The following is a 21,761-nucleotide window of genomic DNA, read 5'->3' as shown; positions in this document are numbered from 1 at the left end:
ACAGACTATCTACACAAACTGCTTAACTTTTGGCTCCATCCCACTTGCTACATTTTTAAGTCTTTCTGAATTTCATACTTGAGATTATTTTGAGCCTTGTTTTTTTAGATTCCCCTCATTGATGAATCCCAGTGCCCTGTTTTGAAAGTGTTTATCTGAGTTCTGAGATTTTCGTAATGTGCATGGGTAAGCAAAAAGTGAAAACCATCTGGTAATTACTTTTAGGTACTGGACTATGTTATGTCTCTTAGATCCCACTTGAAAGATGAGAGACGTTCACAACAGAATATGTTTTAAGCTTAAAGTGTCAACCAAGTTTATTAAACCATGAATAATCAAAAGATTTACAGTAATGCAATAGTTATAATTTAGTTGTACGTGTAGCTTCACAAGACTGAAAAGATTATACCTCTTAAATATACTGAGCAAATAATCTTCTCTGCTGTAAATTTGATTCTAGATAGGTCACCAAAGGTCCGAGAGGAACCGTACCTGCCACCTGTTCTTCTCCATTCTAGGGAGTCGCTGTGAATTTGAGAACACGGCTTATACCAATGGAGAACTGTCTCAGTCTGTATAATTTCCTGAAAGTCTACCTCTATACCAAATATAGAACGCACCACCATTTGATGAACCATTCTTGCTGGTATATACATTCGGGCATAGAAAACATATTTATTTGCTCATTCACATTCTCTAGGTCATTGTGTGCCCTCAGCAAACAGCAGGGTCAATTTTGTCTTGACATCAGTGCTTCTCTTGCCTGTAGCTGGACACTGTTTTTGATGTCCGATATTTTTGTAAATGTCCTTGATCGCTATCCAAAAGAGAAAATGCTGCAAAATCTCAGCAGGTCTGGCAGCATCTGTAAGGAGAGGAAAGAGCTGACGTTTCCAGTCCAGATGACCCTTTTGTCAAAACTTTGACAAAGGGTCACCTGGATTCGAAACGTCAACTCTTTCCTCTCCTTGCAGATGCTGCCAGACCTGCTGAGCTTTTCCAGCATTTTCTCTTTTGGTTTCAGATTCCAGCATCCGCAATAACTTGCTTTTATCCTTTATCTTTATCTTCAGACTTCAATCATGTGGTGCATTAGAGATATAGCATAACTTCTTTTTAAATTCATAAATTAATTTCGAGTCACACTTTAGAATACGCTTTTATGAACAAATATTGAATTACTCTTTTTCCTTTGACCTAAGCAACAGGTGCATTTGCAACTTTGCATCATAGTGATAATTTGACCATTTGCTTGTATTTATTTTAGGATATCCTCTAATCCCCTAACGGTGTGATGCAGATGCATGCTGAAATTGCCGTACAACTTTTTTTCCAGATTTGTGCAGGCTGGTTAAATAAAATGTGAGCATTCCACGCTGCTTGGGGGAAGTCTAAGAGTTACTCGTGCGTCTTCTGTTCCAGTGACAGTAAATCCTCACTTAAAGTTGAGTTGTGGCTGTGTTCCTAAAACTCACGACTTAAAGTGAATCAGAGGTCTAAACGTTAAAGCCAGAGTTAGGTTCCTCCAGACAATTCTCGTCCAGAAAAAAAAGATATAAAAGTTGAATTACTGTACCATGCCAGTGCAGCACGGCGTGTTCCCTAGCTGAAATAACTTGCAAAATAAAATACATCACTAAATATAAAAGAAATATAACACAGTATCCTATTTAAATAATGCAATCATTATGTAAGTACCTCCCTCTGCGCTCTCCTTTGGGTTGTGCCAATCTTCAAGCATTAATACAAAGTCCGAGTGGGAAAAACTTTAGGAAGTGGTGATCCTGATATTTTTGGGAAGACTCCCCCAGGTGTACTCAGGACTTCTGCTATTTCTAGTTCTTTATCCTCTTCTATCCCTCACCCCAAAATTTGTGAACATTATCCACACTTCCACACTACTTTCAAGCTCTGTCATGTTTAACGGTTGTCAAAAGGTATAAGTGGGCTTCAGATATTCTTTATTGTTTCGCTTTTGGGTTTGGTTGTACTTTTAACTGTCTTTTTATTTCTCTCTCCAAATTGATTGGGCAAACTCCTGTGATCATAGACTTTCTGATGAAGTTCAGAATTGGTCAAGGACACCAAATTCAGATATTGTAGTTGAACTCTGCTCAGTACTTTAGATCAGTGTTTGCCAAACTCTTAAGATCCTGTGAACCCCCTTTCATGAAAATGTCAAATCTCATGAACCCCCTCGTAGAAATTTCCTGGGATTTTCTCTGTTATCCGAGTATGATCTGATAGAAAACTATCTCTTGAGCTATTTATAATACTGCACGCATGATAATGCTGTCAATCGAAAGGATTTTGGCGGGCTTTTTGATCCACGAGGCTGTCAAGGATTAGGAGCAGCTCCAAGAACTGAAATAAACAGGTTTTATTAAAATTGCAACTGTTATGAGCTGATGCTTTTATTTTTTTTTCAAGTCTGCAGGTTCTGGCTGCCACTTCTTGACAGTTAAATAACACTGAACCCGCCTGCCCCCTGGAGCCAGTGATTGCTTTCAATTTCAGCTCCCTCTCCTGAGTCCTGTCTCAACCCCAGCTTCGAAAATCATTAAGCGATTTACTTGTCTTTCTTTCTTGCCTCAACCTGCAAGTCCTGCCACGAGGTGATATGTAAGATGCATTCAACTGGCCAATGATTACTGCCGTTTGGAACAGCAACAATTATTGGCCAAATATGCCGTCAGTCGGGATGGTCGTTTACAGTCATAGGTGACTACCCGAACCGAGACACATCTTGGTCAGCCAGGTGGGATTTTTCATGCGGAATCGCGCACCCCACTTTTGGAACTTCTGCTTTAGGTTGACCAGGCTCCAACTAGTAGTCAGTGCCGTAAGTCCCAGAACTAGGCTGCACTGATCAGCTTCTGTCACAAAGACTTCAATGGGAGTTTAGCGCAGGTTCAGACAGAAGAAGAATGGACTTCAGGTCTCATCAAGCTGTAGGTGCTCTCTTCAGGAAGTCAACATTCTTTGCAACATTTTTGAAGTTTGTTGCTAAAGTTTAGAATTTCATCTATCCTTTGCTTCCAGCATCACGTTGCTGGTTCCCTGAAAACAGAACAACCTGGGCATCTGGAGCCTTGCTGAATAGTTAAATGATTCTTTATTTTTTATTGATCCCTTCCTCTTGCACTCCAATCCTATTTGGTTCAGGAAATAATTTTTGAATTTGTCCTGTTCCAAAATTGTGGATTGCAACTCCCATTGCAGTTGCAGGCTTATCATTTGCGGTCATGACGTCTGAGGCATTAATTGATGAGCAGAGATTCTGGCCGAGGCGTGGATTCCCTCCCCAACAATTTCTCAATGGGACAATGTTTCCCAGCCTTGATGGGCTGTTCAGTAGAGTGCTCCAATTGCCTAATCAGGCACTTCCTTTGATACACTCGTAATGGTGGAGGTACTTTGTGCACTGTGGTGAATGTTAGGATAGTTCTGAGATCTGAATTGAAGCTTCATTACATATGAGCAGGCAATCCTTAGTCTCTGATGGGGCCTGAGAACTTCAAGATCATTGTGGACCAAACCATTTGCTCCTGCTTGATGGTGTGATGGTGATGTAATGATAAAATCACTAAACTAGTAATCCAGAGTTAAAAGCAAGTTACTATGGATGTTGGACTCTGGAACAAAAACAGAAAATGCTTGAAAATCTCAGCAGGCCTGACAGCATCTGTGGAGAAAAAAAGAGCTCATGTTCGAGTCTAGATGACCCTTCGCCAGAGCTTTGCTCTGCAGAGTAATCCAGAGACCCAGGTTAATGCTCTAGGAAATTCAGCTGATAGCTAGTCTCAGAATGGTAATCATGAAACTACCATCGACTGTTGTGAAAACCCATCTAGTCTTTCAGGGAAGGAAATCTGCTGCCCTTCCCTGGTCTGGCCTGTAGTTTACCCCAGACCCACAACAATGTGATTGACTCTGATCCACCCTTCGAAATGGTCTAGTCGATCACTCAGTTCAAGGGGAATTAGGGGTGGACAGCAAATGATAGTCTTGAAAGTGACACCCAGATCCCATCAAAAGAATAAAATAAAGTATTTTCTCCCCCTCCCTCTGTGCTCTCCTTTGGGTTGTGCCAATCTTCAAGCATTAATACAAGGTCCGAGTGGGAAAAACCTTAGGAAATGCTGATCCTGATATTTTTGGGAAGACTCCAGGTGTACTCAGGACTTCTGCTATTTCTAGTTCTTTATCCTCTTCTATCCCTCACCCCAAAATTTGTGAACATTATCCACACTTCCACATTACTTTCAAGCTCTGTCATGTTTAACGGGTGTCAAAAGGTATACGTAGGCTTCAGATATTCTTTATTGTTTCGCTTTGGGTTTGGTTATACTTTTAACTGTCTTTTTATTTCTCTCTCCAAATTGATTAGGCAAACTCCTGTGATCATAGACTTTCTGATGAAGTTCAAAATTGGTCAAGGACACCAAATTCAGATATTGTAGTTGAACTCTGCTCAATTTAATGTCCTTTGAGGTATCGCAAATGGGTGAATACATTTGCTCTGTAGTACGTTCACAGCTCACGTGTACATTATCTGTTGGAAACCAAAGATCACTCACTGTGGGTAATTGTACAGAATGTTTAATGCCACACTGTCAGCCAAATGAGTTAAAGGTATTGCTGGAGTTATGGCCGGATTAAGAGCAAGCTTTGTATTTTTCAGCGAGCAAACAGCATAGAAAACAAAGGCTATTTTTCAAAATCCTGCAGCAAGCAGAACTTGTAACCATAACTGCAACAGCCTCTTCTGATATAAACAGGGTAATTTCAGCCAAATACGAAGTGTGAACTCCATCCTGGTCACGTACAACAGTGCAGTCTCCAGATGTGATTGACTGGAGCCGTTTCTCCATTCTGCTTGAGAGCAGTGGTGTCATTATTGTAATTATAACAAAGGAGTATAGATCCAGGAGTAGGCTGTTCACCTGTTCAAGCCTAGTCCATTTGTTTTAGAAAAAAGAGAATGTTGGTTTAATTTTCGAAAATAAATGCACATTTTTTCCTTCTCATAACTGTGGTTACATTCAGCCTGACCTGATGTTTTCAGCCTTGTCTGTTTTATTTCAGACGACAGTCTTGCAAAGCTTTTTGCTTTTATGCTTTATCCCATCTTGGGGTGAAAGATGTGCGTGACGGGGGTGGGTGGAGAAAGAATGTTCAGAACTGATCATTGAACAAATCCACTTTAACAGGCTCCTACGAGAATAGAAACTCCAGTTGACAAAACTGCTTTCACATGCATTGGGATGACTCATTTAATTTGTGCACGATGTACCTATGTGCTGTTTGGTTTCTAACTCCATCCATTTTATCTCTCTCATTCTAAATATGTTGCACTCATGAAGGAAAAACGTGAGCTCTGTTTTAGTTCAGGAGTCTCATCATTAAACAACACTGCGGTGAGTTAATAGATTCATTAAGAGAGAGTAGCCACAATTCATCCAACAGTACCAAGCAAATTTGTCAGCCTGTAGAAATGTTTCAAGTTTGCAAGTCATTTTTTTGTGTGTGTTTGCTGCAGGCAATTGTGGATCTGTGTTTCCCATCATGAGCCGAATTACAAAATTCTCAAATTTTAATTGACACACAGGTGAAAACTCTGGGCAGGATTTTGAACATGTGTTCGGGCCAGGAACTGATGTGGACTTGAGCTAAAAATAGCCTCGTCGTCTGGCATGCCGAATATCCAGCTCCATCCCATCTTTGGACCATTTTTGTGGAGGCAGATGGTGGGGGTGGGAGGGTGCAGCAGGGCTATCTGCCCACATGCAGCAGGCAGCCAACACAGCTTAAGTGTTTTTTGAGACTGTCTAAATGACAGAGTGGAATTTTTCAGGCTGAAGGGAGTTAGAGCTCCAGGCAGCCAAATGGCCCTTCCTGCCTGTCTGTGTGCAGGAGTAGATGCAGGCCATCATGTAGATCAATTTTCTCTTCTCTGCCCCCCCCCCCCTCTGTTTTTTAGGCCCTCTGTCAAGAGCTGTCCTTAACTGGGTGGTTGATGGTCATTAATTGGCTGCCCTTTTTAAAATTGGGACCTGTGACTGTTACACCCATGGTGGGTTTGAAATCTAGCAGCAGTCATGAGCTGTACTTCCTGCCCCTTGATGTCTGTGTTGAAGTGCTGGTAGCTCTCCACAGATGCTGCCAGATCTGTTAAGTTTATCCAGCATTTTCTGTTTTTATAACTTCTATTATTATTTAATTTTCTTCTGTTGGAAACAGCGGTGACATGACACTTTTTAGCATGTGGAATGTATTTTGGCATTTTGTAGAACGGTGGTTAGGCCACATTTGGAATACTGCATCCAGTTCTGGTCGCCACACTACCAGAAGGACGTGGAGGCTTTGGAGAGAGTACAGAGAAGGTTTACCAGGATGTTGCCTGGTATGGAGGGTATTAGCTATGAGGAGAGATTGGGTAAACTGGAGTTGTTCTCCCTGGAAAGACGGAGGATGAGGGGCGACCTAATAGAGGTGTATAAAATTATGAAGGGCATAGATAGGGTGAAGAGTGAGAAGCTTTTTCCCAGGTCAGAGGTGACGAACGCAAGGTGAGGGGGGCAAGGTTCAACACAGATGTCAGGGGGATGTATTTTACACAGAGGGTGGTGGGGGCCTGGAATGCACTGCCAAGCAAGGTGATTGAGGCGGACACGCTGGGATCGTTTAAGACTTATCTAGATAGCCACATGAACAGACTGGGAATAGAGGAATACAAAAGAATGGTCTCGTGGGCACATGAGCGGCGCAGGCTTGGAGGGCTGAAGGGCCTGTTCCTGTGCTGTATTGTTCTTTGTTCTTTGTAGATGTCTCAAAATAAAGGCACCCCTTAATTTATTTTTTCATGGGATGTGAGCATTGTTGGCTAAGTCAGCATTTGTTGCCCATCCCTAATTGCTCATGAATGAGTGGCTTGCTAGGCTATTTCAAGACGGCAGTGGAATCACAAGTCAGCCAAACCAGTAAAGATGCTAAGTTTCCTCCCTGAACTGAATGGATTTTTATTTTTACAACAATCGACAACGGTTTCATGGTCACTATTACTGATTCTAGATTTTATTAATTGAATTTAAATTCCACTAGCAGCCGTGATGCGGTTTGAACCCATGTCCCTACAACACTAGTCTGGACCTGTGGATTACTCGTCCAATTACACTAATCCACCATGTCTCTTCCTAAGCAAAGAACAATCAGTTATCCAACTCAGTGATTGTTGGGTGTTATAATTTGTGGAGAAACTCCATTGGGAATCAAGGAGGTAGCTGCACTCCCTCCTTTTGGTAAAGGTTTGTGTTTTGAACATGATCTGTTGCAAATCTGCCAAGAAAGGGATAAATTGGGGAGTGAAACTATCTTCCTAATACTAATCGGGGCAAATCTTACCTCAGTAAATTAGTGTTTTGATTTTTTTTTCTTAAAATATATCATGATTTTATCTTTGTACTTCAAGAATGCTAAACAATGAGCCAGCTTGGTCGTCCATATGGTGCGACAAGTGAAATTAGATTGAAATGACTGTGGTAGCTATCCAGCTGCCTGAACTTGGCGGTGCTCAAGGCTGTAGTATTGTCAGTATCTAAAACCTGCCTGTCATTTACTTAAATGCATTTTCAATTTGTGTAAGCTGATTTTGCAGTCTCTCTCCCTCCCTCGTTCTCATTGTTATCTATTCCTATGCCTAGCAATTGCTAAATAGCTAAATACTGTCATTGTTAACAGTGACAGAAGTTACCTTCATCTTATCTTGACTTTGGGAATCATATATGTTTCCATTGGGTGAAACTGACTTTAGCAACTCAAGTGACTGAAGATATCATGATCGTGAATTATAAATTACTTCAGTCTTCCGCATTTCCCAACATAAAAATATAATCTTTGTATGTCTTACACAAGTTAGTTTAATTGTTTATGCGTGACAAAACAGTGAAAAGTCAAAAGGTGCAGTTTTCCAGACCCTTTGATATCAGCACAAAGCAACTTGAAATCCGCAGCATAGCAGGAAAGCACCAAATGAAATGCTGAAATGAGACACAGTTGTGCTCCAACTTGAGCTTGCATCAAATGTAGGACACCTCCTGCTTAAATGCTTTGTGTTGATATCAAAAGGTCAGTAAAACTGTGCCTTTTGACTTTTCACTGGTTTGTCGTGCTATGTAGACAAAAACAAGAGCAAACTATTGCAGATGCAGGAAATATGGACTAAAGACAGAAAATGCTGAAATTACTCAGCAGGTCAAGCAGCAACTGTGGAGGGAAACAGAGTAAATGGCTGGAATTTTCCTTTGGCCGTTATCATCTTAAGGATTATTTGTGACAAATTGTCACAATTTGTTTCCCTTTCACAAATCCGTGTTGACTCTGCCTGATTGTATCATGAAAGTCTAAATGTCCTGTTACAACCTCCTTAATAATGGATTCTAGCATTTTCCCAAAGACCGATGTTAGGCTAGCTGAGCTTTGTTTCCTGCTTTCTGTCTTTCTCCTCTCTTGATTAGTGGTGTTACATTTGTGGTTTTCCAATCCATTGGGACCTTTTCAGGTATTAGGAACATTTGGAAGATTACAACCAATGCATTCACTATCCCTGCAGCCTTTCAGACCCTGGGATGTCGGCCAGCAGGTTCAGGGGACTTGCCCAGCTTCCACTTAAAGGCCGATCTGCATCTGAGGAAGAATGGTGACAATGGTAGACTTGGATGAGGAAAGCTGGGAGGAGACTCGCGTGCAGCATAAGCGCCGGCGTGGGCTAATTGGATAGAATGGCTTGTTTTTAAAAAATTCTTTCATGGGGCACGGGTGTCGCTGGCTGGGCCAGTAGTTATTGCCCATCCCTAATTGTCCTTGAGATGGTGAGCTGCCACCTTGAACTGCTGCAGTCCATATGATGTAGGTACACCCATAGCACTATTAGGAAGCAAGTTACATGATTTTGCCCCTGCGATATTGAGGGACCACCAATCAATTACAAGTCAGGATGGTGCGTGGCTTGGAGGGAAACCTTCAGGTAGTGGTGTTCCCATGTGTCTACTGTCCATGTCCTTCTAGATGGTAAGAGTTTTAACAACACCAGGTTAAAACTCTTACTGTGTTTACCCCAGTCCAACGCCGGCATCTCCACTTCTAGATGGTAGCAGAGTGGGTTTGGAAGGTGCTTTTGAAGGAGCCTTGGTGAGTGGCTGCAGTGCATCTTGTAGATCGTACACACTGCTGCCACTGTACAGGAAGTGGATGTTGGAGCTGGTGGGTAGGGTGCCAATCAAGCAGGTTGCTTTAAGTTGATGGTGTTATGCCTTATGGCACTGCACAGGTCCAAGCAAGCGGTATTTCATCAAACTCCTGACTTGTGCCTTGTAGATTGTGGACAGTGACTGGGAAGTGGGGAGGTGAATTACTGTCCACAGAATTCCCAGCTCTGACCTGCTCTTGCAACCATGGCATTTATGTAGCTAGCCCAGCTGAGTTTCGGGTCAATGGGAATCCCCAGAATGTTGATAGTGGGGTATTCAGGGATGGTAATAACATTGAATGTCAAGCAGCGATGGTTAGATTCTCTCGTTGAAGATGGTGATTGCATGGCACATGTGTGGAATGAATGTTACTTGCCACTTGTCAGCCCAAGCCTGGATATTGTCCAGGTTTTGCTGCATATGGGCATGGACTATTTCAGTAACTGAGGAGTCACAAATGGTGCGAGCATCCCACTTGTGACCTTATTTTGGAGGGGAGATCACTGATGAATCAGCTGAAGATGGTTGTTTCTGTTGTATCATATCCAGTATAATATTTTCTATTGCCAGTGAATAGAATGCAGTCCAATAAATCTCAAATTGAATCCAGAAGAGGTGTCATACTCCTTCAGTCAAAAATGTTGAATTTTTATCTATTGACCTCCTGAAACATGTTTTGAGGCATCTAGTCATTCAGTAAGGCATATCTTTTAAGGTTGTGTTTGCTGTCATTATAAAATATACTCTGCACATTGGAATAGCTATCATTCTTCGAAAGTTGTGGTGTTTTCACTTCTACATAAGGTATTGTAAATCTTGGCTGCTAAAACACCAGCTTTTGTAACTGTGCTCCAAATGTATTTTGATTTAAGATAAATGACTCGGAAAGATTTAAGTTTTCCCTGCCCAACTTCAAACCTAAGTAGCACATTGCTTTGGTTGATAAAATCACTACACACATGACATTGCACACACATGATCTGAATCATACATGCAAATAGCCTTATTTTCAGTAACATGTTTCTAACTTTCACGTTGTAGCATGAAAGCAAAGGGTTTGTATGTGCAGTTTTATCAATGTCGCATAAACATTGAATTTAGGAGAGAAATTTAACAAAAAGTTAAATTGCAGCCTTACGATTTAATCTGCATTTCAAAGGGTAGATTTGCCACTTTTGTATCTCTTCCCTTTCTCCCTCAGTTAAAATTAGAACAGCCATCTCCACCGCTGGTTCTCCAACTTTGGGCTTTTGAAGGTGTTTTATTGGTTTGCAAATAGTAATCACTTTGCAAGTGTACTACTGAGGACTTTATATATGTAGACTTAATTTGACACATTTCTGGAGACTATTTTCAGAAAGAGGCCAGTTTTATTAATTTGTCAAACCATGCACAAAATTATGATCTAATATTGCACAAAAATGTTTTGCACTGAAATACATCAACAATCTGTTGCATCTTCGCATTATTGGCTAATTTAGATTCCCATCGCAAAGTGAAATTGCTGCTTTATTTGAATTTAATCTCTTGATCAACAGTGCCGCCATCCAAGTTTGTCTCACTGAAAAAGGTTGAATGAATTCGCTGAAGAACCTGGAACCAATCCTTCTCAGTAACCTGAATCAGCTGCTTCAGGTACACCATTGGGAAGGCAAGCTACATTCCCACCAGAAGTCTAAACATCTCCCTGCATAATCATATTCTGGAAACCTTATCTCATATCAGCTCAAAGATAGTTTTAATGCTGATTTGATGTGACCGTTTTATTTTGAAAGGCAAAGCCAAACGCAGCAACAGAATCCTCAGCAAAATGATCACATTAAAAAAAATATAGGTTAGCAGAAAATTGTGATAGTTTGCGTTCGCATGATATCGGTAGGATAGGAGTTGGGGAGGCGGGGGCTGGGGTAGGTGCAGTGAGAAAAAAGCTGTCGTTGAGAATTTAGTTAACGCACAACATGGATGACTCACCCAATAGATGCTGTAGTAATTTATCGTATGAAGCAGGCAGTGCTGTGCATAATGCTTGAGGGTCATCCTTGTTGGATGCTCTGCAGGCAAATTTCATCAAAGGAGGAACTGAACATAGAATCAGTTTTCTTGGCACTAGCAGAGGAATTGTCTGTATCATTTCACATAGGCACCAACGGCTGACAATGAAGTAGTAACTTCTTTGGGGTGCAAATTCTCTGTTGCAACTGCAAGCATACAATTTGAATCCAATGTCTGCACCATGAAGATAGTTTTCTGCATTGCTGTTGGACAAATTAGTGATCATGTATGGTAAGTTAACATATCAGAAGAAAGAGGCTCATGTGTGTGCATGCAGCAGGCAGAACATGAGAACTAAGAACAGAGGTAGGCAATTTCAGCCCCTCAAACCTCCTCCACCATTCAATACGATCGTAGCTGATCTCGTCTCAGCCTCACCTCCCCTTCCTTGCCCGTTCTCCATAACCCATCAACCCATTAAAAATCTGTCCATTTCATCTTTAAATTTACTCAATGTCCCGCTATCCACCACACTCTGGGTGGTAAATTCCACAGATTCACAACCCTTTGTGAGAAGTAATTTCTCTTCCTCTCTGTTTGAAATCAGCTACTCCTTATCCTCCAAATTCTGGCCTCTTGTTCTAGATTGCCTTACAAGAGAAAACATCCTCTCGATGTTTAATTTGCCAGTGCCTTTTATCATCTTGTATACCTTAATTAGATCTCCTCGCATTCTTCTAAATTCTTGAGTATATGCCTGAATTGCCCAATCTCTCTTCATAAGACAAACTCCTCATCTCTGGAATCATTCTGGGGAACCTACTCTGTACTGCCTCCAATGCAGCTGGAATGCCTCCTCAAGTCAAGTGACCAAAACTGGACACCATACTCCAGGTGTGGTCTCACTAATGCCTTGTGCAATTGAAGCAAAAGTTCCCATTTATCCTCTCTTCCTTTAGCAATAAAAGCCAAAATTCCATTTGCCTGCCTTATTACCTGCTGTACTTGCGTACTAGTTTTCTGAAATTCATGCACAAGGGCACCCAGATCCCTCTGCACCAAAGCACTCAAGTTTCTCTCCATTTAGATAATAAATTTCCTTTTTAGTTTTCTGATCAAAATGGATAACTCACACTTGTCCACAAACTCCATCTACCAAATTTTTAGCCCATTTACGTAACCTATCCATATTCGTTTGTAAACTTTATATTGCAACTTAATATCCCACCTATTTTCGTGTCATCTGCAAATTTGGCTATAGTACCTTCTAAACCTGCATCCAAGTCATTTATATAAATTGTAAATAGTTGGGGCCCAAGAACCAAATCCTGTGGCACCCCACTAGTTACATCTTGCCAACCAGAAAAAGACCCATTTATCCCGAGTCTCTGTCTTCTGTTGGTTAGCCAATCCTCTATCCAAGCGAATAAATTACCCCTAATCCAATGTTATCTTGCCTTGTGTATTAACTTTTGTACGGCACCTTATCAAATGCCTTCCTGAAGTCCAGGTATACTACATCTACAGGATCCCCATTATCCACTTTCCTTCTTACATCTTTGAAGATCTCCAGCAAATTAGTAAATAATGATTTGCCCTTCATAAAACCATACTGACACTGATGGATTGTGTCACTGATGGATTGCGTTTTGACTTTCCAAATGTCCTGTTTGGAAATGTTCTGATTGAAGAATCAAACCCACCATGGCTTTAGCAATCAACTATGGGATTGCTGAAGAAGCGATTCTATGATTCTAAGTGGCCACCAACTAATTCATATGTCCCAGTGGAACTAGTTTCTGCACTAAATAGAATGGTGGCTGAATGTGCTGTCAGCAAGATACTAATCCCAATCAGAATATTGTATTGTGAAACTTGTACAATATTTCACTTCTGAACATGCACATTCGTGTTTTTTCTTTGAAGTTTACTGGTCTTTTGTGTTCTGAAATATTTCTAAAATCACATGAAAATTACTAATTGGGAGTTGTCTACCTAAGCATTTTATGTTTGCATAAAGTGATAGTTTGATGGCAGTATTGAAATTTGAAAAGAAACCCAGAAATGCAAGATTTTGTAGAATAATTGTTTGGTAATTTTTCTGCCCATAGAATTGGATTTGACTTTTCCCATTTGTTTTGGGAGTGTCAATTTACTGAAGTGGGGATTGAAACCAACTGAAATTACTCCATATAAACTGGATCCCAAGATGTTTTGAGATGGTGTAAGAAATGTTTTCATGGTGTAATTATTTAATTTAGATTAGCTATACAGGTGCAACATTACCATGCCTCGAATATTTAGTTTTTAGGCCCCTCAAACTTGTTTAATCCTTAAATAATGTAATTTTCAATGTTCTGTTTTCAGGAAATTAACAGGCCATTCGTTCCATATGGGCTATAACATGGCAATTCTGAACGGCATCACCACAGCTTTGGCTGTAATTTGGTGGTTCACTTGAAATCAACTTTGCCAAGAGCACCGACTACTGCTGACCTTTATCCAGACAAGCAAGTTTTCTTCTCAAAATAATGCACTCCTGCGAGGACAGTTCGAAATGAAGTTACAGTATCTTTTTTGTAAATGTATTGAACTCCAAGATGAGCTTGTATATTATTGACATTGACTTCAGCATTAATGCTGTTATTTTGCGTTCTTTTCAGTTGTCTTTTTAAGTTGCCGTTTAAAACCTTTTATTTGCTTGGGAATATAACCATTTTCTTGGTAGAAAAATTGTCAGGACGATTTGGGCAAGAGTCCTTAATCTTGTGATTCCAGAATCCACTTGTGACTTTAATCTTTTGCTATAAATGGGAATGGATGTCCAAAACAATTACAATTTCAGGCAGTACTTTTGTTCCTGACTTCCGATCTGTGCAAAAGCTTGACCGACAGATGTTGTCTATCCTTTCCACTGTGTGCTACTAGAAGTAGACAGAATGACTAAGATGTCTTCTGGTCACTAAACACTAACTCATTGGTACATTAACTTAACTAACTGGTTCTGAGAGATCTATTTGGCTTTCAGCTTCTTTAATCATCATCGTTTTCTGTGCTAACATGATTGGGGGAATTACTTATGTCACATTTTAAATAAATTTGAGAGGCATCCGTGATAAAACTATTTCAGGAAATTGTTGCCATACCCATGGACATTTTATCTCCATTCTTAAAACCATCTCCATATTCTCACTACTGCCATCAACATCTTGTCACACCTTTCTTCAAAGCGAAGATGTTGAAAAGTACAGTTTGCTTTAGATATTCAGTCGTCATCCCAAAATCCTGAGTTTTGCATAACTAATTGATGCCAATACCCTCCAATTGTACAAATCCAATTAGGTTTTGATACAATCTTTCTCTTGACACTTAACTATTACAATGAGTCAAAGACTCGCTATTGATCAATTATAATTTGTGTCACAGAATATTAATTTTTCTGCCCTTTTCTAATAATAGATGTCTTGTGGCATTACTTATGGGCAAAAAAAACCCTCTTCCTTCTACTTGTCTATCTTTAATTCACTTTCTCTCTCTTCTCCCTACACCCCATCCCTACTCTGTCACCCTTGGACGGAACCCAGGACCACAACTGGGTTTAGTATTGGCGCGTCAAAGATACTACAACATATGCCTGTAAGAATATCTGAAGGCCAGGTTTACGAAAAAGCATTTAGATTGGACTAGGATCTGGTGGAAAGAAGGTGGATTGTGAAACTTGTCTCTTTCATCTGATTTGTTTTCTATTAAGTAGTCACTTGTGTATTCTGGACAACTGAGATGGCTACAATTTTTACAATGTAAATACTAGTTTCCATTCAAATTAGTTTTATATACTGGTGAGTTCTATTTGTTAGCACTCATTATGATGGAGATCCAGGGAGAGAACAGATCACTTTTCTAATTAACAAAGATAAAACCTCTGAACTTTAATACAGCCTTTTACACATGATATTTTTAGTAGATTCTAAATCTGGTAAGATTAAATTTGGTTTATGTGAAATATGAAGTTGTGATATTATCAGTTGTGATCTGATACATTTCCACTAATATAATGAATGACCTTTTTAAAAAATACAGGTATTTACTTATTTTAGTACAAATGTTCTTAAATGTATGATTGCTAAATTAACGTCAATCTCAACAGAAAAATTCACAGTGACAGGTTCACCTTTTGAGATGTCTGTGGATATTATGATAAGATTAACCTTGTGCTGTCCAGTCAAATCGCTGATTGTAAGAGCCACTCTAAGTAGGAACTCTTACATTTGTCAGTGCAGTACATTAAAGAATTGTAAGCAGGTTTACATTTATATTTAATTTTGTGTTTTATATTGGGTAAGATTGCTTTTCAAACCATAAATCTTGGTTACTTTTGACTGTACATGATGGCACTTTTGCGAATGGCTACAAACCTAATTATATTAGACAAATATTGAAGTACAGTAGCTGACACTTTCACTCATCACTATTCGTAGAATAGAACTGATTCAGGTCTTGACACTGGTATTTCAGGGATTTTGAACTTATTTCACTGCAGAACTGAATTGGTGTTTGTAATAAAATAGCCCAGAGAGAATTGATAGTAATAATTTCAAACTCTCCATGATTTGTGATTTTCTTCAGAGTTCAGTTGTCCAATGTTGCATTTTTTTTTTCTGTACCCGATGCAATATTTTTAAGCGCTTATAATATATCAGCATTTTGAAACACTGATAGATACTGGCAGAAGGTCGAATTTCTGCAAAAGTGAAAAAATGAAATCTTATTTTTGTTACTCCATTCCTGATTGTTGATTGAAGCTAATTTATAATGAATGTACAGAATTACTGTAATCTGTGTTTCAACAGAAGAAGCAGAAGTGGAAACTACTGTTAAAGGCATTTTGCTGTTGAACTGTTTCTTTATAATTCAAATAGCTACTGATGTATTGTTGTGGAGTAGTGGGCCTCGGTAAAGTACTTGGCTGTACACTCCCATCCTTAATTCCTCCAAAAAGTTGATTTTCTCGGTGCTGTTGCTCTCGAACGGCAATAAGGTGCTTCCCGATCGGGAATGAAAAAAAGAAAATTAATTTTGCCATACATTTCTGGCCTCTGCAGCCTCAGGTTTAGGTAGCAACTGAACCTATCTGGCGAAAACTATTGTGTTCTTGACAATCCCCGTGGTGATATTTTTCAATTTTAACAGACGTTATATCTAATATTTAAATATACTTGCACTGAGTTGACAAAGCTCAAGAAGACAAATGTTACTGTATTACTCCTGAATGTAGAGTTCAGCTATGGTAATTTAAAAAGAAAATGTGTGGGTTTTATTCGAATTATGTGATGTACCTGAGCTAGTGTCACCACTGATACTCTGTGAAACTATACTACACTGAAGGACGAAAGCTTCACATGCTCTTCCTGAAATATATCCCTTCATTTCAAACATGCAATATCAAAGTGAATTTTTTCACTTGCCACACTGGCCATTCTTTCATCCATACCATAGATTGCTAAATCCCAGGCAGTTTAATGAAGTGATTTGATGTTGAATTGGAACAAGGTTGGGACGATACATGATCTCTGCAAAACCAGTAGAGCAAGTGAAACTTTCATCGGAGTAGTCTGACAAATATTGCTGTAAGATAAGTGTGTTAAGCCACTGTATGCGGGTATTACAGCTTTAAATGAAATTATGTGATGTAATCCATCATGATTGGAATTTGATCTTTACAAATAAATTGTACTTCAGTATTCATAAAATGGCTTCTTGATTGATTTTAGAGGCAAATTTTAAAGTAAATTTATGATTGCAATTAATAAATTATGGGGAACAAGGAACATCATGTAGATTAAATAATGAAAGTTCATAGTTAATAACATTATGTGGTGTGAGAATGCATCAATTATGGTAGATTGCTTTAAAAAAAAAAGCTACAAAGTACGGCCTTGACACGGCTACTTGGTTTTCTGTTTCGTGTGCAGGGTACTCTATCATTAAATAGGTTAGATATTCAGTACAATATTGTGCAATCCTAGAATGGTTACAACATTAGAGGAGCCTATTTAGCTCATTATGTCCATACCAGCTTCCTGAGAGTTACATCCCAATCCCCACCTTTTCCTTGTAGCCCTGCAAATATTTTCTCCTCAGATTATCCAATTTCCTCTTGAAAACTACAACTGAATCTGCCTCCCCCACATTCTCAGGCAGCACATTCCAAGTCTTAGAACATAGAACATCACAGCGCAGTACAGGCCCTTCGGCCCTCGATGCTGCGCCGACCAGTGAAACCAATCTAAAGCCCCTCTAATCTACATTATTTCAATATCATCCATATGTTTATCCAATAACCATTTGAATGCTCTTATAGAAAGTGTCTCTTATAGAAGTCTTAATCACTCAATGCAAAAAGATTTTTCTGTTTTTTTAACTAATCACTTTAAATCAGTGTTCTCTTTTTAGTTTTATTTATTCATTTTATGGGATGTGGTTGTCGCTGACTGGGCCCAACATTTATTGCCCATCCTTAATTGCCCTCCATTTTAGAGGGCATTTGAGAGTTAACCACATTGCTGTGGGTCTGGAGTCGCATGTAGGCCAAACCGGGTAAGGACAGCAGTTTCTTTCCCTAAAGGACATTAGTGAACCTGATGTGTTTTTACGACAATTGACAATGGTTTCTGGAACATTAGATTTTTATTTCTAGATTTTTACTGAATTCAAATTTCACCATCTCCTGTGTGGGATTCGAACCTGGGTCCCTAGCGCAATATCCTGGGTCTCTGGATTTTAGTCTAGTGACAATACCACTACACCACTGCCTCCTCCGCTTTCACCAGTTGGAACAGTTTTCCCCGTTTACTCTGTCCAGATCTCTCATGATTTTGAACACTTCTCTCAAATCTCCCCTCAACCTTATCTAAGGTTGAATAGACTTTTCCAGTCTCTCCATGGAGCAAAGTGTCTCAACTCTGCAACCATTCTCATAATTTTTTCCAATACCTTTGCATCCTTAAAGTGTGGGCCCCAGAATGCTCCAGTTATAAAGCCCAGGTTCTCCTATACCATAGGTAGAATGGTCATATGGACTCAAAATGGTAACTGTTTCTCTCTCCACAGATGCTGCCAGACCTGCTGAGATTATCCAGAATTTTCTGTTTTTATCCCCTATATCTTATTGCTTTCTCAACTTGCCCGGCTACCTTTGATGATCTGTGCACGTATACACCCAGGTTGCTCTGCTCCTTTAGAATTGTATCCTTTATTTTGTACTGTTCTTCCTCATTCTCCCTACCAATTCACACTTCTTGGCATTATACTTTATCTGCCACATGTCCTCCATTCTACCACCTCATCTATGTCCTTTTGAAGTCTGTCACTATCCTCACAGTCCGCAAGTTTTGTCACCTGCAAATTTCTAGAGCCACAGCAATGTGGTTGACTCTCAACTGCCCTCTGAAATGGCCTAGCAAACCAGCTGTATCAATCACTCAACAAGGCAGCTCCCCACTACCTTCTCGAGGGCAATGAAGGATGGGTAATAAACGTTGGCCAACCACCACTGCCCATGTCCCACGAATGAATTTTTAAAAACAGTTGAAATTGTACCCTGTATACCCAAGTCAAGATCATTAATATTGATCAAAGAAAACAGGGTTCATAATAATGATTCTTGGGGAACCTGACTGTATAGTGTTCTCCAGTCCAAAAAGCAACCATGCACCAGTCTGTTTCTAATCACTCAACCAACACTGTGGGCATGATGTCACTGTTCTTGTTATTCCATGGGCTTCAGCTTTGCTGAGAAACCTGTTACGTGGTACTTCATCAAAAACCTTTTTGGAAGTCCATGTGCACCAAATCAATTCTCCATTTTGAAGATGGCGACGGAGCATGGTGACTTATTGTGAGCTGACCCGAGCATACCCTCTAATTCTATATTTTACTCTCATTATATGCTTTTAAAACTGTACTCTAACTCTTATAAAATCTCTAACAATGCTCTATTTCACTACACCCTAGCTATGACTGTAACACTACGTTCTGCATCCCCTCCTTTCCTTCACCCATATGTACTCTACAAACGGTATGTTTTGTTTGTATAGTGCGCAGTAAACAATACTTTTCACTGTATACCAATTCATGTGACAAAATCAATTCATCCTTATCAATCCTCTGTTATCTCATCAAAAAGTCAAATCAAATTAGTTAAATATGATTTATACTTAAATCCAAGCTCACTTTCCTTAAATAATTCACATTTGTCCAACTTTTAATTTATGGCTAGCTTTTCTAATATCTCGTCTTTATCAATGTTTAGCCTGTACAGCAAGTCATCTCCCTCCTCTTTCACCATGACCATGGCAGCAGCATCTTTCTTGGTAAAGATGGATACAAAGTACTCATTTAATACCTAAGCCATGCCCTCTGCTTCCATGGACAAATGCCATTTCTGCTACTTAATCAGCCCGACTCCTTGTAAACTACTCTTTTACTATTTAATATACTGAGAGAAGACTTTTGCATTCCCTTTAGCTGCCAATCTCTTCTCACACTCTTTTCTGCTCATTTTCTTTTCATTTCCCTCTGAACTTTTCAGCCTGGTTCTCACTTGTATTACATCGGTCATTTTCACCCTTCTTTTGTTTTGTTTCTGTTTTCCTTTCATCTCCTTCGTTATCCAGAGGCCTCTGTCTTTGTCCTACTTTCTCCCTCATGGGAATACATCTCAAACGTACTCAAGATGTCATCTCATTAAAGGCAGCCCATTGGCAGGCAGAACTGTAAATGAGTGGTCTTTGATTCCAATTTACCTGTGCCAGATCAGTTCTCACTCTGTTGAAATTAGTTCTTGCCAAATTAATTATTTTTGCTCTGGATTGAGCTTCAGTACAGGACTGAGGTAGCATTGCACTGTCCAAGGTTCTGTCTCGGATGAGATGTTAAACCAAGGCCCCATCTGTCTGCACGGCTGGATGTGTTAGATCTGAAGCAGGATGATTATAAACCTACAAATCCTACCAATATGCCTATGATAAGTGGTAAGAGCGGGAGAGTTGCCTATTCAGCTAGAACTAGATGGTAGCTGCAGCACAACAGCCTCTGCATGTTAAAAGACTCAACGCAGAGGTTCTTGCCATAGGCTGTACTCCATGGTAAGTGCCCCCCTCCTTTTAGGGGCTAACAATGAATGAATGGCGCCATTGTGTTGCTTAGCTTTCTTCCCTTGGCCTACCTCTTGTAAAATAAAGTGGCAGCATTGTGATGATTTTGGTCTGAGTGTGGATGAATCTTGCAAGGCCACATTATTAGAACTGCTGTGATCCTTGTGCTCCCACAAAACACTCTCTTGCATTGAGTATTGCCGAGTGACTATAGGAAATTAATATTCACGTTCAATTAAAGATGGTGAACAACTAAAAGGAACTAGTGTTCCCGTGCTACTGCTGTTCTTGTCCTTATTGGTGGTGGATGTCCTTGAGGAGGGAGGCGCTGCCGAAATAACATCATAAATAGAAACAGGTGATTCAGTCCCTTGAGCCTGCTCCACCATTTAACAAGATCATGAATGATCTTCTACTTCAACTCCACCTTCCCACATCATTCCATATTCTTTAATTTCCTTAAGTTGAAAGCTTTTTGATTACTATGTCTTCAATATACTCAATTGAATAGCCACAGCCCTCTGGGGTAAAGAATTCCAAAGATTTATGACTGAGTAAAGAAATTTCTGCTCAATTCAGTCCTTATTCTGAGGCTATGACCACATGTTCTGGACTCCCCAATTAGGGGAGACATCTTCCACCTTGCCAAGCCTCAAGAATGTTATGTCTCGGTCAGATCACCTCCCATTCTTTGACAGTCTAAGGAATATACCCCTGATCTATTGAGTCTTTCCTGTATGACAATCCCCTCATCCCAGGGAACAGTCTAGTCAACTCTTGTTTCACTCCCTCTATGATGAGTTTCCATCCTTTGGTAAGGAGACCAAGGAGATCTGTGTGTCTATGTTCATGAATCACACAAAATCAGTCTACAGGTGCAGCACATAGTAAAAAAAGCAAATGGAATGTAGACATTTATTGCAAAAGGACTAGTATAGAAGCGTTGTTGCAATAGTGTTGGTGAGACCACATCTGGACTACTGTGTCCAGTTTTGGTCTCATTTGAGGAAGGATGTGGTGGCATTGGAGGCAGTTCAGAGGAGGTTCACCCGGTTGGTTCCAAGATGATGGGGTTGATGTATGAGGAGAGATTAAACCGTTTGAGCGTGTACTCACGAGTTTAGAAGAATGAGATGGGATCTGATTGAGATATAGAAAATTTTAAAAGGGATTGATAAAGTAAATCAATCAGACCAAATGTTTCCTCTTATGGGGCAATCTAGAACAAAAGGTCACAGGTATAGGTTGTGAGGCGGTAGTTTTAAAACTGAGATGAAGAGGAACTACTCGCAGAGGGTGGTGCATTTGAGGAACTCGCTGCCCCATAGCACTGTGGAGTCTGAGTCATTGGTTTCAAGAGGGAGAT

General features: G+C 39.9%; 1 protein-coding gene across 3 annotated transcripts in view; it reads left to right on the top strand.

The window, feature by feature from the left end:
* arl6ip6 (ADP-ribosylation factor-like 6 interacting protein 6) overlaps nt 1-16,986 on the top strand; it is a 43,469-nt gene extending 26,483 nt beyond the window's left edge. Inside the window, exons 4-5 of one of the 3 annotated variants that reach the window (XR_013499533.1) lie at nt 13,608-16,687; nt 16,832-16,986. Coding sequence is in view for 1 of the 3 variants with exons in the window: in XM_078228340.1 (XP_078084466.1) it covers nt 13,608-13,701 (94 nt within the window). In the remaining 2 variants the exon portion in view is untranslated. Of the gene's footprint in view, nt 1-10,786; nt 10,884-13,607 lie in introns of all 3 variants that reach the window. The other 2 variants (XR_013499534.1, XM_078228340.1) reach the window with 2 other exon arrangements.
* The last annotated feature ends 4,775 nt before the right edge of the window (nt 16,987-21,761 follow it).

Source organism: Mustelus asterias, chromosome 14 (assembly GCF_964213995.1).
Source record: "Mustelus asterias chromosome 14, sMusAst1.hap1.1, whole genome shotgun sequence".
NCBI lineage: Eukaryota > Metazoa > Chordata > Chondrichthyes > Carcharhiniformes > Triakidae > Mustelus > Mustelus asterias.
Note: the sequence above shows the minus strand (reverse complement) of the source record. Positions and strands in the feature narration are given on the sequence as shown.